The sequence below is a fragment of the Carassius auratus genome, chromosome 14, assembly GCF_003368295.1.
Source record: "Carassius auratus strain Wakin chromosome 14, ASM336829v1, whole genome shotgun sequence".
NCBI lineage: Eukaryota > Metazoa > Chordata > Actinopteri > Cypriniformes > Cyprinidae > Carassius > Carassius auratus.
The window spans coordinates 11,152,660-11,169,688 of NC_039256.1; the positions used below are offsets into that span (position 1 = coordinate 11,152,660).

Below are 17,029 nucleotides of genomic sequence, written 5' to 3' on the forward strand. Positions count from 1 at the left end.
ATTAGCAATGAATGCATAGGCTATACACTTGTGAATAACTTGCCTACAGTATATACAATGACGCATGCATACACCATAGACACTTGCTTAAATGTATAAACTCGATCCGTGCATAGACCTACAACACCACACACACACACACACACACACATATATAGGCTGCATTTACACTGCAGCTCTTGATGCCAAAATCCGACTATCTCCGATTTTTTGGACGACCCGCTTACATCATCTTTTAAAAGTGACCCATATCCGATTTTTGCATTTACACTATACACTGCTTAAACTACCAAACATAGACGTTCTGACCCAGAAAAGGAAGTAAAACAGCACGAAATACAATGGATGCAGATGCAAATAAAATTATACAGTGTTTTGCTTTCCACAATATTTGAAAAATTAACAAAAAAATCAGCAAAACATTGGTCTCGTATGGTAGAGATAAAAGAGGATAGACCTTGTTGCAGTCTGGGCGAATTTCGCGCCTGTAATAAGTCACGTGATCTCAGTTGACGTTACTTTTTTAATGAATGACAACATATGAATGAGGCCTGAATCCGATCTGAGAAAATCGGAATCCATGCGTTTTTTTTCCTGCATACTCAGAGAAACATTGCTCTACAATGTCATGTGTGAATGCAGGATTAGACTTAACTTCGCCCTCTGTCGTGGAGAACCACAAGTTGTTGTGATAAATAATATACACATGATTTGAGTAAATAGATGATTTTTATTACCATCATTACAGGAAATTCACTGCATTAATATTGTCATATTTTGAAAATACAAACTCTTAAAATGGTTATTAAAAATAAAGACTTATAATCTTGAGTGGTTGTAGGCCTACTCCTTATACTAATTTAAGGCTTTTCTTCTTCAGTAACCCTTGCTTTTGAACCACTGGGCTCTGGCGACAACATCATTGGAGTAGTCTTTTCCAGTGGTCCTGGCATCGATATACTCATATGAACTGACGGTACTCACACCTGCATTGTAGGCTGATATTCCCCCTGAAACAGAAATTTTAATACAACTGAGACATCTTCTATATGCCTTTATCTATCTTTTTTTATGTTTTGTGCTATTTTTATTATTGTACATGTTATTGTAAACCCACCTTTAAAGCATTGCTCTTGGGACCACATGGGAAATTTTGCCTTAATTTCTTTTATGAAGCTAATGAGTATCTCTGTAGCTTGTGTGATATGCTCCTCACTGTCCCATGCAACGCGTGGATCTAGAGTGTGGAAGCGCCTGTCAATCTAAAAGAAACACCATCAAAGAGGAGAATAATTAGACATTTTCAAAAATGTTTAAGGTACCATACTTATTTTTGAATACTTTTTAACTTCTTGTTTTGCATGATGCATCTGTGACAATTTCTAAATAGGAGTCAGCTTGAATTTAAATCAAATCAAATCAAATCACTTTTAGTGTCATCACAGTGCAGAAACAATTTCTGTACAGTATAGACAGTACTATTACATACCTACAGACTTATACAGATGGCAATGTGCAATATACTCATATACTCAGTAAATGCAGTGTACTATTAGTCATACTTACAGTTAACAATTACAACATTATACACAGTATGTACAAATTGTACATTATGTACACATATATACACAAAATAATATGCAAAGGTGCAGCAGATTATACATAAACTGGATACGCAAAAAAAAAAAAAAAAAATGCCATGGATATGCATTGGATGGTATCCAGTGGTAGCAGATAGATTATTGTATTAAGTGCAGTATGTACGTATAGTCCAGTACTGAACTGTGCTGGAGTTGAAGTGCAGTGCGTGGCATACTGTATAGTGGAAGTATGCTGTAGGGCTGGGTTATTCAAGTTCATAAGGCCAAGGGGGCCACATTTATACCACATAAAATACAAAGGGCCACAAATTACAATTTGCATCATAAGACTGTTCAATCATAGACAAAAAACCTTGCTTGTCCTTGTTATATAAAAAAAAAAAAAAAAATAATAATAATAATAATATATATATATATATATATATATATATATATATATATATATATATATATATATATATATATATATATATATATATATATATATACTGAACATGAAAATAATGATACTGATTTTTTTTTTTTTTTAATCTGGAACTATGGAATGGATTAACTATATGAAAAAATGCATTCACTCTGAACAAAGTCAATGTTCAAACCCAAACAATGAGCAAATATAGTTCACAAGCCTTGATAAAAAGAAGTCCTTATTCCTAGTGGGAAATATGAGTCTGTATTCTTTTCACAAGCAGTTTCAGGTCTGCCTGTTTTTCACTTGTAGCTGCTCTAAGATAGTCTGTCATATGTCTGTCATCTAGACGAGAACATTGCTTTGATTTTATTATTTCCTTGCAGAGAAAGCACTTTCACAGACATATGTAGATCCAAAGCAGGTAAGGATTTTAACAGCACAGTGGATTTATGCAGTGTATGTGTCTTTCACAACACACTTGGTCCAGAATGCATCAGTGCCCTCTTCCTCACGTCTTTCTTTGAGGATGCTGTTGTGCTGCAGCTTTATGAATTGCTCCTCAAATGCTGCCTTTTCCACACTGTTCTGATGTGAATGCAACAGCCTGTACTGTATGTACAGGTCCAGTTTTGCTTCAAATGCAGCCACATCATTCTGCATCATCGGAAAGTTTACGATTGAGTGCATGTAGATGTCATGTAACATAAGGTAAAAAGCTGCATTGTTATTGAATGTTTTGTTTTCAAAGGTTGTCAATAAATTATGTCTGCCCTTCTCTTGCTAAAATATGCACACAACTGAAATTAATTCCATGAAGCGATCAAGGAAGTTTTTGCAACTATATGCCATTTGACCTCTGCATGTATTGCCAAGTAAGAGTATGCACTTTCAAACTCATCGATCAGGGAACGGAACTGACTGTGTTTCAGAGCATGTGCAAGGATAAAATTTACTATTCGTGGCACAGTGTCCATTGTCTTTTTAAGCTCTCCACATTTAAGCTAGCTGCACAATTGCTCCTGATGCAGAATGCAGTGGTTTGTCCCTTTAATGGAAGCAAGGTCAACATTTGCTCTACAAACTTTTCCCCTTTAAGCAAACGCACCCACACTGCTAGCTGAGCGACATCTTTGCTGTCAGTAGACTCGTCCAGTACTAAACTGAAATGTTCTGAACCACCAATATCTTTTAGAAATTGTTAAAAAAGGTAATCTGAAATCAGTTCTATTCGTCTGGTCAATGTTGATTAAGTCAACTGTAGCTTTGAGATTCGTCTAATAATGTCGTCCTAGTTCTTAAAATCCAAAAACAATGATTCAGGAGTCCTTCCTGAGGGCAAAAGAGAGAGCAGCCTGTAGGATTGGTGGCTGGAGTCACTGGTGATCCTCTGGGCTTTCCTTATACACCGCCTGGTGTAGATGTCCTGTAGGGAGGGAAGCTCAACTCCAACAATGTTGTGGGCAGTTCACAAAACCCCTTTTCAGAGCAGCAGTTGCCAGCAGTGCTGTTTCCAAAAGCAGGCAGTGATGTAGTCAGTCAGGATGCTCTCCTCAGTGCAGATGTAGAATGTTCTGAGGATGCTGCAGCTCATTACAAACTTCCCCAGCCATCTCAGGAAAAAGAGGTGTTGATGTGCCTTCTTCATCACTGCATCTGTGTGCGTGGATCATGTGAGATCCTCACTGAAGTGAACGCAGAGGATTTTAAAACTGTATACCCGCTCCACAGGTGTCTTGTCGATGGTGATGGATCTATATTCTCTGCTCTGTCTCATGAAATCCACCACCAGCTCCTTGGTCTTGTCAATGCTGAGTGAGCGGTGGTTCTCATGACACCATCAAGTCAGGGTGCTCATCTCCTCTCTGTAGGCTGTCTCATAGCTGTCAGTGATCAGGCCTATCACCTTTGTGTCATCAGTAAATTTGACAATGACATTGTGTCACGGTTCGCAGATCTGTTTGCTCATTCTGTGTCACTGCTCTGATTGGCCAACAGCGTCAGCTGCTGACGAGCAATCAGATCAGCGAAAGGTGCGTCTTGTGTCTGTGGGCCTACTTATAGTCCTGTGTTTGTCTTGTCTAGTGTCAGATGGTTTGTTACTGTTCTCTGTCATTTTCGCTCCTTGCAGTGCCGTCTTGTCCAGTTTGTTGGAGTTTCCTGCCGTTGTGCTAGTGCTTACTAGGATTACAAGGATTTACGGGTTTGAGTTGGCATGTTCGCCTTCGCGGTTTCCTGTTTCGGTTCCTGTCTTCGAGGTTATGCCCACTGCAGTCATTGTGCTGCCAAGGAATAACTGCTGACTTAGAGACTTGTTCCTACCATCTGGCCTCTTTGCTCTCTTGAACAGTCAAATGAAGACTTTGTTCATTCGCAACTGAATCCAGTGTTTGTTTGCCCTGATATAACGATCTGACCATCATGGATCCAGCGAATGTAAACGAGGTATGAACGATCCTGAAGAAGAACAAAATTCGATTTGATCGTCAGGATGTGGCTACTGGTCAAGCAGTTCAGGCCTTGGTAGCACAGGTCTCAGATCTCACCACCCAGATACAACAGCTGAGAGTCAAGCCTGTCTACGTGCCCACTGTGCCTACATCACCCACCAGCTGACCTACCAGCAACACGGAACCCCGACTGTCACCGCCTGCTGCCTATTCGGGTGAGCCCAAAGTCTGTCATGCATTTCTGACTCAATGTAAACTGTTCTTCCCTCTGCAGCCCTCATCATTTCCCACAGAGGAATCCAAGGTTGCACTTGTCATCACGCTGCTATCAGGTAACTAAGAGTTGTGCCTCCTCAGAAATCACACCTACAGCCTCTAAGCTCCATCCGGGGGCACACCCTCTGCCTGCGAGAGGAGATCTCTCCTGACGGGAACCTCCCATGGAGTGGCGTCAAAAAGAGAAATCAGGCCCAGGAACCATACCCGGCCCAGCCAGAACAGGGCTACTAACAGCAGCCGGACTCCGTCCTGGCGCACTCTCTCCAGAACTCTCGGGAGCAGAGCATTCAGTGGAAAAATGTACAGATGAAGCCTCAGCCACATCTGTACCATGGCGTCAAGCCCCAGTGGAGCTGGATGAGTCAGAGGAAGCCAGAGGGGACAGTGCAGTGTCTCTCGAGTCGCAAACAGATCCAACCGAGTCTGGCCTAGCTCTCCAACTCTGCTTCATCACCTCAGTGTGAAGCCGCCATTCCCCGGGCCTTGGCCCCTGCCTCAACAGGATGTCTGCTCCCATATTAAGATGCCCAGGAATGTGAACTGCTCTGAGCGAGAGGAATTCGTCCTGGGCCCACACAAGGATCTGGTACACTAGTTTGTATAAATGGCATGAGTGCAGACCTCCTTGGTGGTTGATGTAAGAGACCACCGCTGTCTTGTCGGTGCGCACAAACACATGGTGACCTCTTAGGTCTGGGAGAAAATAACAAAGTCCACGAAGCACAGCCAGCATCTCCAGGCAGTTGATGTGCCATGTCCGATGGCGACCACTCCACAGACCGCGGACAGGGTGGCCACTCATGACCGCACCCCAGCTGGTGAGGGACGCGTCCATCGCTAGCATCACGCAGTGACAAGGAGCTCTCAGCACGGGCCCTGAGACAAGAACCAAGACTCGATCCGAGCAGGTGACATACGTGCCTGCATTGTGTTCGAATCCTACACCACACCCAGATTAGAAAGACAGGCAGTGCGTCGCACCCTCTCGTCGGGGAGAAAGTACCGCAAACGCGGGCTTCCGAACCCTGGAGAGCGGGCGCCGGATCTGGTGATTAAGAAAGAAGATAAGGACTTGCCCGTCTTACATTCCTTCCAGCAGATCTGAAAGCGAATCCCGTGAGCACAACCACTGCTCCACCTTGACGAAAGCGGGGCTGGCACCGCGAGAAACATCAATGAAGGATCCCTCCTCAAAGAGAGCCTTCTGAGAGTGGAGCAAAATGCTCGCATCACAGCCATCAACTCCCTCGAGAGCTGACACTGCGCGCTTCACTCTCAAGCAGACAACACACGAGCTGCGTGTGTCCCTACCTCTTTTTTTTTTTTTGGCAGGGAAAACACACAGCCTGAATGCTTCCTGCTCTCGCCCAAAACTTCTCTTGATTGAAGCTTTGACAATGGAGTTTATCAGTAGACAAACGACACTAAATAAGACTCACAAACAGATAGCGACTGACACACAAAGAGAGCGCTTGCTGAAAACAGAAGGCTGATTACCGGCTTCGTGCTTTTACCGCTCATGCTTTTATGCTTCCTGGTCTCTGATGTCACTCGCCTATGATGCCTCGCCCTTCCATTTGACTGATTATACACGATATTCAGAGACATCACGCTGGACGCATTCCCCATTCATTCTTGACGCAACTCCAGTTCCTGAAGAGGAACTCCTGATTTACACAGACTTAAATTATGCCAAAAATATGAGTTTGCCAAAATGAACAAGAAGTCTGTCAAGCACCAACACCAGGCCCATGCATGCAACATTACAAGTAAGCACTATCTGATCATCTACTTTAAGGTGTAAGGTTACTCAAACCGACCGAGTCCTGACAGGCCCTTGCCAAAACAGATGCATTGCACGGTGAGCTATGGTCTCAATCATGACCCACCCACCTTCCCATGGCTTGACAGTCATAACCCGCAAGACACCAACTTTCACCTCCATGGTACCCATCTTGAAGCCCTGGCACTAACCTAACAACTATCCACAAATGGCATTGCTTAAAGGTGCCATCTGTAATGTTTGGCAAAGAAAATCAAGTCATACTCCACATTCCATACCAGATGGGGGCAGTATGCCTCAATAAAGTGAATTGGTCTACTCTAGAGCAGTGTTAATTTTGACACGAAATTTTAATTTAGTTTTAGTCTTAGTCTTTTGACTATAATTCTTTTTAGTTTTAGTCAAGTTTTAGTCATCTGATTTGTTTTAATTTTAGTCTTATTTTAGTCGACTAAAATTGCTTGGTATTTTAGTCGACTAAAATTGCTTGGTATTTTAGTCGACTAAAATAAGACTAAAATCAATAACAGATTTACTAGACAATTTTTTACAGCTGGTATAGGAAACAAACTTAACCAAAATATATAAAACACAAATTCAACTTTATTTCAACACAACTGTGTCTTTATTTCGATTCAAAAGCTTTTATGCAGCAACAAACACTGTCATGATAATGTAAACAATAACTAGCTGCCAATTGACCATCAATAAAAGAAAAATAATGTTAGGTCCAGGACCTTAAAGCTTACAGCTGAGCTGAACAATAAGTGCATACATTTAAAGTAAATATTTAATAAGTTGGCAGCTAGGTGGATAAAAAAAGTAACAAGATTTTATAAGGTATTCATTTGTCTAGCAATATTGTATGTTTTAAATACTACATTATTGCTAGATTTGTATGTATAATGATAGGATGTGAACATTCATGTTTCACATGACTAATATAGAAATATTTGTGATATTGTCAACAAGTAGAACATTATAAAATATACTAAACATTAGTATTAATCAAATGTATTTATCATGATATTACGTATTAGTATTGTGCTCGCATCTAATTTGAAGAAGGGGCTATTTTACAGTACTTTTCAGTTCGTAATATTTAATGCTACAACATCTACGCACTGCACTATTCCAATTTTGCTTAGCTCAATAAACAAAAGAACATCGTTGTAAAATTACATTTCAGAAAATGTCCGGGTGGCTCGTCTGTAAATGTCTTTTCAAATTGGTTGTGTTCTTGCCACGAATGAGCGCTCTGCGTGCTTTACACTTTGTTTTGTTTTGTTCGTCGTCAAACGTGAAGTGAGCTGTGGACATTTTGTCGCTCTTTTAGACAGTAGGGACTTTAAGCAACAGCTGCGAATGGAACGGCTACAGCGACCGGAAGTTTGCCGTCACACCGCTGTAGCCAAGAACGTAAAAGTCACTAAGCAACGGTAAAACAGAACAGCGCAACGCAGCATTAATTCATTTATTGAGATCCAAAAAAATATATAATTTAAAAAAGCAGGAGAAGGATTGCTTTTGGCGTTAAATGACAATCTTTTGTCAGAAGAGGAGTTTTTAATATTGTATGATGTAAATAAGTCTAAAAACATAACCTTTATTTACCTAACCTCTCACGTTGTAGCGACTCTGGCAAATCAGCTGTTCTCCCGTAGTAGACCGTTAAATTAGAACGTCACAAAGTAGCAGTTAAATTCGCGCAGGCGCAATACAACGCCAGAATGCCGTTGCCGTTCCACCAGAGGCTGTTGCTAAAAGTCCCTATCACCTCTTCGAATGCCGACTTCCCGGGAGCTCATAAAAACTGAAAACCTTCGCTTCACGTCTCAATGAGTCAGGCTCTGATTGGTTCTCTTCTCTCATGCAGTCTGTTCTTTTTTGCCGGTTCTTTTGCTCATTCCTCGCATCTCTCCCGTCTGCTGATTTGATTTTCGTCACAGTCTATTTTCGTCTCGTCCTTTATTCGTTGACGATAATGTCAATCAATTTAGTCATAGTTTTAGTCTCCATCAGTGCCTTCTATTTTAGTTTTCGTTTCGTTTTCGTCGGCAAAAATATATTCGTGACGAAAATAATGACGAAAATATTTAGTCAACGAAATTAACACTGCTCTAGAGTAACAAACGAGAAACGGCATAGTCTCTATGCTCCGCCCCTACTTTCACAACAACACTACAGCCATAGCTGAAGCCTAACTGTGCGTTCACACCGCCAGCGTCTAGAGCGTCAAAAATCGCTCTTGCCGCTGTGCTCACGATGCTGCAGAAAGATTTGTGAGCGCTCAGACGCTCTAACGTAGATCGAATGCTTATTTTGTATTTAAAGCGGCCGCAAAGCAAACAAGCTTGTTGATCTCATGCAGACTAACCACAATGAGTTATAACCTCATTAAATATTGTTTTGGACGAAATATTAGGATCCTTTACTTAAAATGAACAATCTCAGACACCTTGGTCCACGTATCACTTTTAATTAATTTTTTTATGTCCCTGTAGGCAAGTCCTTTATTCTGCTTGAGAACTAATGTGCCAACTCTCAAGCATTCACCGTGAGACACACGCAATTGACTCTTTTCACACACTTTCACACCACACATCAATTTTTTCATGCACAGAAAAACCACGAAGCAAAGAGGACACGGAGACCAACAGACTAGACAGAGCAGGTTAGTTATGATACATAGGGCTGTGCAAAAAATCGAATGCGATTTCCATGCACCTCTCATCAGTAAAGACGCTCCTGTAATTAGAAGTATATCTCCAGCCTGTGCGTTCAGATCAGGGTTGCCAGGTTCACACAACAAATCCTGCCCAGTTGCTTCTTAAAACTAGTCCAAAACTAGCCCAATCGCGTTTCCGGGAGGTTCCCCGATAAAACTTGCTTCCCGGGGTTAAAATATAAATTTTGGGGAAGGGTTTCCCTGGTAAAATTAGCATTTTAGGGGCTAAATATCATGTTATTGGTATTGGGATTGCTTCAAACCGCAGACATGAAAAACAACCGCAGACTTGGCAACACTGGTTCAGGTGGAGCGGCAGTTACTGCACAGAGCCTTAGTCTACCGACAACTAACACAAAATCGCTTTCAAAATCGACAAAGAATCGCTTGCGATTTTAACATCGATGTTGTGTAGATTGTCAGTGAATTACGGCTCTGTGTAGTAAATGCCAACCAGTGTTGCCAAGTCTGTGGTGGTTGTTTTTCATGTCCGCTGGTCACAGCGACCCCAATACAAATAACGTGATATTTAGCCCCTAAAATGCAAATTATATCAAGGCAACCCTGCTAAAAAACCTATATTTTAACCCCGGGAAGCAATGTTTTATCGGGGAACCTTCTGTAAGCGAGATTGGGCTAGTTTTGAGAAGCAACTGGGCAGGATTTGTTGTGAAAACCTTGCAATCCTGATCTGAACACACGTGCTGGAGATATACTCCTAATTACAGGAGCGTCTTTACTGATGAGATGTACATGAGTAAAGACATGCACAGCCCTATATACTAAAATGGGTAACGTTAAGTTATAGCTAGCTAATTATCAAACGCAGCTACGGTTAGCCATCGTTAACATTAGCACGTTTATCGAACAGCCTTCGATACATTTCTATGTTATAACTTCCCGAAAACAAATACACAAACATATAAAACAAACTTCTAGCGAAATACTAACAGCATCTAACTTGCAAGTTCGGAGTCGAACCTCATTTCTTTCAGGTCCATCAGTTGTCTCCAGCGATTAAAAGCAGTGCCGATTATTACTCTGGTATTCTTATCGGATTTGATTTGTGATTCCGAGCGCGGTTGTATCCCTGTAGCGGGTGTTGGTCTCTTGCCAAGGGCTTCAGCTATCCTTCCGCTCTCATCTCTGAACTGAAAGTAGTGGGCTGTACTTTCCACACGATTGACATCAGGTTCAAGTACACGCCCACCGGCCCTGCGAGTTAATGTGTATTGTAGGTTGGCTCGTGGTTATGTTGCCTGCATACCGCCTCCCATGGCCGAAACTGGTATTACAACACCTGTCGGGCCGGGGCTAGTAATGCTAATGCTAATTAAGGTTGATATCTCTGCAGCACTATAACTTGACATTTTTTTAATGACATCATCGCCCTTTATTTCTTCTCATTCTTTTGATGCGTGTACGTCATGTTATGGATATTTTTACCTCAATTTCTGCATATGGCACCTTTAAATGCAAACCTCTGACACCACAATAAAACTATTCTTTGCCAACTACCTAACCCCTCCAACCACCCTATCACATTTGCACGATGTCAAATACATGTTGCTTGTGATGAACAACAATTTATAATATGCCACTGATGACCAAACTGTGCCAAAGCTTGTGGTTCCACAATGACGGGGGGGGGGGGGGGAGGGGGGGGGTAATGTATGCCAAACAATGCACCCTGTGCTGATTACCACATTACTAGAGACTACAGCTATAATCAGGCCTTAAAAATTAGGCCCAACAGGACCCGAGCCCAACCGATTTCAGCCCGAGCCCGACAAGTACATTTTGATTGACAGTTTTTTAAAAGTCTGAACTCATTTACAGCCTGACATTATTCAAATATGGGCAGGCACACAGCTCTTTTGCCTTTTGTTAAGAATGAGTCATTTATACATGTTTTAACATAATTTATTCATGACTAACGTAGCTATAGGCCACTTGGAAGTTGGAACCAAATAAAATAAGTCATCTGTAACATCGTAACATCTGAGCACTCTAAATAGGCCTAGGCATAGGCTCATTTAGCTTATAAATAGGCCAACGCACCAATTAAAACGAGTCTTTCTTAAAAAATTAAATTAAGATAAATTCTGGGTATTTGGCAATAATGAAACTAAGATGAAGTCTCCGCCGGATTTGCTTCACATATAGCAGCTGAAATTTAATAAAAGAATAATACCAACATTAGCCTATATACTCTGTCTACATTATGCATTTAAGACTCAATTAAAATGAGTTATAATTTGAAAAACCTTTAATCACCAAGATTAGGCTAGGCCTACATGTTTTTGTGGAGGAAAATTATTGAATCCACTGTAGATTGCTTCAGCATGCTCCTGCGCTCACTGATGGTGCAACCAGCAATATAACCCACTGGCTCATTATTTTCATTATAAACATAGTCAAAACTTTTACAAACCTCAGACTTTGTTTAGTTGCTGGTGCAACCAAAATGTAATCGCCAGAGGCAAGCCTCCGTTCACCTACTGAGCATCTATTTTCTCATCTTACTCGTGCTAATCGAAACACATCACATGACCGCTCATTTACCTCGCAAACCGGAGTGCAAACCCGAGCCCAGCCCGAGCCCGTGTAAAATGATATAGATTAAGCCTGATCCCGACCAAACCCACTGGGTCCCATCGGGTTCGGGCAAAGATCTTTGGCTCTATTAGAGTCACTTATGAGACACTAAAACAAGTAGCACACTGGACTGGCCAGACATTGTGGAAAATGTCAGAGCATGCTGGGTTGCTGTCAAGTCCAAACATCAAACCCAAACCACAAAACACCACAGCACTGGAGGAGACGTGGACACCTGGCTAAGAGGCATTATGGATAGCCTCACCCACAAGATCACTGAACTGTTATTATACTGAGTAATAGTAATGATTCAGAAGAGAAACAGGAAACAAAGGAACAAGTTGAACAGCTCAAAGAAGCTCTTGAACTTGCTGAATGTGACTGTCAAGAACTAAAGGCTTCCCAGAAGGACTTGAGATAACATCTCCAGTCTGCAGAACAGCTACTAGAGAAAGCCAAAACTGACCTTAAAACAAAGACTCTAAGATAAATGCTCTGGAAGACCACCTGAAAAAAAAAAGCCAAGAAGGGTGGAGCCCTCTTCAGCATCACCAGTACTGAGCAGAACAGAGTCCCCCATGCAAGAATTGCTACACAATGGAAGAAGTGAATGGCCAGCCTCATCACAGAACTTCCTTTCTAACAAAATAAGAAAGACAACCTTGCCTACTCCCTGGGAGGTCCATCCTGCTACATGTAGACCCTCAGCAAAGCAAGATGGCATTTCTCCTGAATCTACCCATCCTTGAATCCACCAGTTTTTCAGACTCAAAGACATTATCGATCAGGATACAGACACCAGTTATGGTAGCCTACCACAAAAGTAACCCACAGTTATACCTGGCCCCAAATCTGCGTATGTATACCCTAATCAAAGACATTCATTATCTTTGCCCCAGCAGGCCCTTCCTCCGAGACAACACTGAAGGAATCCGCAGGTTACAACCCATGCAAAGAGAGACACTCTGCCACTCTGCTGAGGCAAAGCCTCCCACACAAGTCACAGAAATGCAAGCAGAGATTGTGGGAAATCAGTGGCTTGGCAACATGCATATCCGTATCACCACACTGACCTATGACCAGTATGACACTGTTATTCTTGGTATCAAAATGATCTGCTCTTTATTCCTCAAACGATGATGTATTCTATGTGACCGTGACATATATCATACTATTTGTACCATATTTTGGGTAAAACTACACCAGGTAATCAGGACAGTCATAAAGCATGCAAATCGGGTGTCACTGGGACAACTAAATACTTTCCCTTGAAACTATACGCTTTGTTACTGGTCAATCAAACCAAAATGAATGTTACAGGGAAACCAGATAAAACCTACTCCACACCAAAAAAGTGTCTTCTCTTAACCTGCGGTTCCCTGGAGACACCTATCATCTTGGAAACCTTGTGACTCCCCTTCCGGGGGAGTCCGTTCTTCTGGCAGTTTTCAGCAACTTTGTTGATCCACTTTGGAGCAGTCAACCCATCGATGAAATGAAAAAGCTTTTACTCCTAACTGGTATCTACGCATTACACATGCACCAGGACACTTTACACATTTTACGCTTCTAGGCTTTGACTCCTTTTAATTAAGGTGATGTGATTCTTTGATGATTCTTAACACTTTGTGATTAGCTGATGAGTAAATACTACTTTTATGTGCTGCTGTCTTGTGTGTGAACGTGTCACACTGTCTGGTCTCTGTTTCCCTGAGTCTCCACCAGTGGTCTCACTTCCCCATAAGCACCTCACCGTAGGCACTACAATTCCCACAAAGCCTTGTCCCTTCATCACAGTAATTGCACTCCTGTTAATTGCACTCAGGTGTCTTCACTTGATCGTCATTACCCTGCCTATATTAACCGGTCTTTTTCCGTTGACTAGATGGAGTCCTTTCATTCCGTCACCCAGTTTCCTCGCCTTCCGAGTTTCCTCGTCTTCTGATCTTCCTGTTCCCATTCTTGCTCCTTCCCTGTTTGTTTATTGTTGGATGGATTTATGGTTTTGACCCCTGCTTGTTGGATGCTGATTTGGATTACCCATTAAATACCACACTGCATTTGGATCTCTTGTCTCCTGCGTTTCTCTGGGTTCCGATCATAACAGAACGCTACCTCTCTCCACAGTAATTCTATGGAGTCCCGCACATGACATGTAGGAAAAAATTGTAGGCTAAATCGTGTGCACGATTTACTCATTTGTTCCCTCACTGTACTATAACGTGCACACGATTACTATTGCGTTCCCTCGATTTACTATTTAGTTAACTGGATTTATAAATTGTGCGCATGATTTGCTAATTCGTTCCCTCGATTTGCTAAATCGTGTGCACAATTTAGCAAATCGAGGGAATGCAATAGTAATCTTGTGCACGTTTTAGTACAGTAACGAATTAGTAAATCGTGCTCAAAATTTATTTATTTTTCTTGCATGTCATGTATGCTCCGTATAATTCTCTCACGATTTGTATAGTGAAAAGCTTAATTAAAATAAACTTGAATTAAATTGAAAAATGAATTGATCTAAACAGTCCTGTGGTATTGCGTCCGATTGGTCCGACAAGAATTTAGTTGTCCTGAGGTGCTTTCCATTTCAGTTTCTGCTTATAAGCAGGCAGGAGCAGAACTGATTATTTTCAATACCTGATTATTATTATTATTATTATTATTATTATTATTATTATTATTGTTATTATTATTATTATTATATTTTGAACCAGAGTAGACCTGTCCATCTAACCAACCTGCATGAGGCCAAATTCATAGCCATGATCAGACCATCCATTATTCAGGACGTTTCCAGCTCTGGTCTCTCTGGATATGATGGCAGCAATCACAGCTGGGTCCATCTGCTTTGCTCTGGCAACTTTGGTGATCATACTCTTGTAGTTCTTCATCCGGTCCAGATCAGTCTCAGCTAGTTTTTCGGAGGCTTTAACACCTTTTCAAGATTAAATCATTGTTATAATTGTATTACATATTGCTATATATTGCTATAATTTGAATGCAGTCATGCTTTCTCACCATCTACGTTTAATCTGTCTTGATTAGCTGTTTCCTGTGATGCACCGGTGGTGTCTATTTTCATGATGTTTCCATAAATGCATGCTAGAAAAAACATGGAAAATAAACATGGAAGTTAGTAAATTATTGTCTACAGAATATTTATACAGCATTAAACTATCACATATTACTCCTAATTTTTCCAGATAATATCATAGAAAAGTCAGCACCTGATGTATTAAGTTATATAACTTAATATATAACTTACCCATGATGTTTACTTGGGACTACTGTGAAAGAGCAATTCTGAATGATGAGCCTTCAGAATCAGGACCTGATTATACAAAATACGATCACAGTGGTTTCTTTTTGTTTTTCACAGAAGTTCTTCCAACTATAGTGTGGAGAAATAAGTAACCACTTTTGATGAATATAAAAAAAATGTGAAATCTAAGTACGTGTACCAGTGTAAATGCATACCATATTTAAACTTTTCTGATCAAATGGTTATAGGACTTTTAGTTATGGGCCCCAATAGCCAAAATTTGATAAAAACTGACAGAATTTGAATCTCTGAATAGAAGTAGCCTACTCTTCCCTCTATATATTTTATTTGAAACAAGTATTTTTATTTATTTATATGAGGCATTACAAACATTTTGTAATATACTGAAATTATAAATACAATATTTTCAAATAAAGAAATAATTTTATGAATTATTTTATTCTAGTCTATATGCATATGCAGAGGGTGAACCAACTAAAAAGTTTAATATAGCGTAATGTTAGTTTCACCTGTTAACTATAATCGGTTATTATCTGTGAGCCATAATAGGTTGAGTTTAATCAACAGTTTTCATTTAATTTTCACTTTATTCGACAGAACCGTTATACAGTTAGTCCACACTTTAATCTATTTTTTACTTTCACTTTATTCGAGAAAGCCCTAATGCAATTTGTACACACTTTTTATTTCCACTTTATTCAAAACAGACTTAATACAACTTGTCCAAACTTTTCATTTCATTTTATCTTTAACATTATGCGACACATCCGTAATAAACTTGATTTCGTTTATTAAGTGAAAGGCGGAAAGTGGAAAACCAAGGCCCCATGGGGCTAAAAATAGCCCACTACGCACATCATAAACCCGTTATTTTAGGGAACTACAAGAAATGGGTGTAATGCCATAAAAACAATTTTAATAGGACCGGATTTTTATTTAACAATACCACAATTGAATTAAACATTTTAATTTACTATATAACGCATTTCCTTTCCACAGTTATCAGCGAATAAATTAAACTAGAGATTCAATATTTTTATTTGTCACATAATTGTACATGGTTATATAGAGAGCATATGACCAAATGTAGTAGTCTAAAAGAGGCTACAGAAAGCGAGCAAAGAAGAACATTATGACAGTTTTGCGCGAGTTCAAGCATTCTCAGAACAGAAACTCCCCTTATAGGCATAATCAATGAAAATAGGAAATTAATCTCTTACTTACATCGTACATAGATCTGTAGCTACTCAGTCAGCGGCATTTTCACGGTGGATATTGGAGCGCATATTCAGATTCACACCCACTTTTAGGGGAAAACAAACCGCCATACAGCATCGGATCGAGGAAGTGGACAAACCTTCCAACATGCCAAAGAGTTGTTGAGTGCTTGGGCGCACCAATAATGTTGGTAAAAAAAAAAAAAAACTCCAATTTGAAATTCATTCCTTTGTAAAAGGAAAACATGTAAAAAGAATGTGTAATGTGTAAGATGTAAAAAGAAACATCCGGACAGAAGGCAATTATGGCTGCAGGCGATACGTCGAGAAGACAGCGACAGGAGGCTGTGGGATCCTGTATCACACACTTATGTTTGCGGACAACTGTTCAACCGATATGAAGTTTGTTTGATATTGGATATTAGACAGATATTGAGCCGCGAAAAATTTAAATAAATTATTAGTGGATGAGTGTAATTGTATAAAAATGGCATATCTGAACAGCAATGAGAACTGAACACACACCGCAGTTTATTTGTTTTAATCATCCTCAACCCTTAAAGACTCGAGCATCAGCGTGCTAGCTCTTAGGTCAGCTAGGAACCGTCTACAAAGGGATAAACAATTAATATTTTTCCACCGGAATGTTTTTTATTATTAGCAAAACGAGCAATT

The 17,029-nt window shown here is 40.4% G+C and overlaps 1 protein-coding gene across 2 annotated transcripts; it reads right to left on the reverse strand.

The window, feature by feature from the left end:
• Positions 1–710: 710 nt before the first annotated feature.
• On the reverse strand, positions 711–16,571 carry LOC113113607 (lysozyme g). Of its 2 annotated transcripts, none has more exons than XM_026279913.1 (6): positions 16,362–16,571; positions 15,120–15,245; positions 14,873–14,956; positions 14,593–14,789; positions 1,118–1,262; positions 711–1,010 (listed from the first exon to the last, which is right to left on the reverse strand). In XM_026279913.1, the coding sequence occupies exons 2-6, from the start codon at positions 15,121–15,123 to the stop codon at positions 877–879; spliced, it is 564 nt and encodes a 187-aa protein (XP_026135698.1). In that variant the 5' UTR covers positions 15,124–15,245; positions 16,362–16,571; the 3' UTR covers positions 711–876. The 2 variants fall into 2 exon arrangements, with proteins under 2 accessions (XP_026135698.1, XP_026135697.1); XM_026279912.1 differs by having other exon boundaries at positions 15,120–15,185; positions 16,362–16,519.
• Positions 16,572–17,029: the final 458 nt, after the last annotated feature.

Coding starts and splice junctions, on each gene's coding strand:
- LOC113113607 (XM_026279913.1), bottom strand. Junction 1,263..14,592: donor ATGAATTTGGCCTCATGCAG/GTTGGTTAGATG, acceptor TGTTTCTTTTAG/ATTGACAGGCGCTTCCACAC. Junction 1,011..1,117: donor CCAAGAGCAATGCTTTAAAG/GTGGGTTTACAA, acceptor TTTCTGTTTCAG/GGGGAATATCAGCCTACAAT.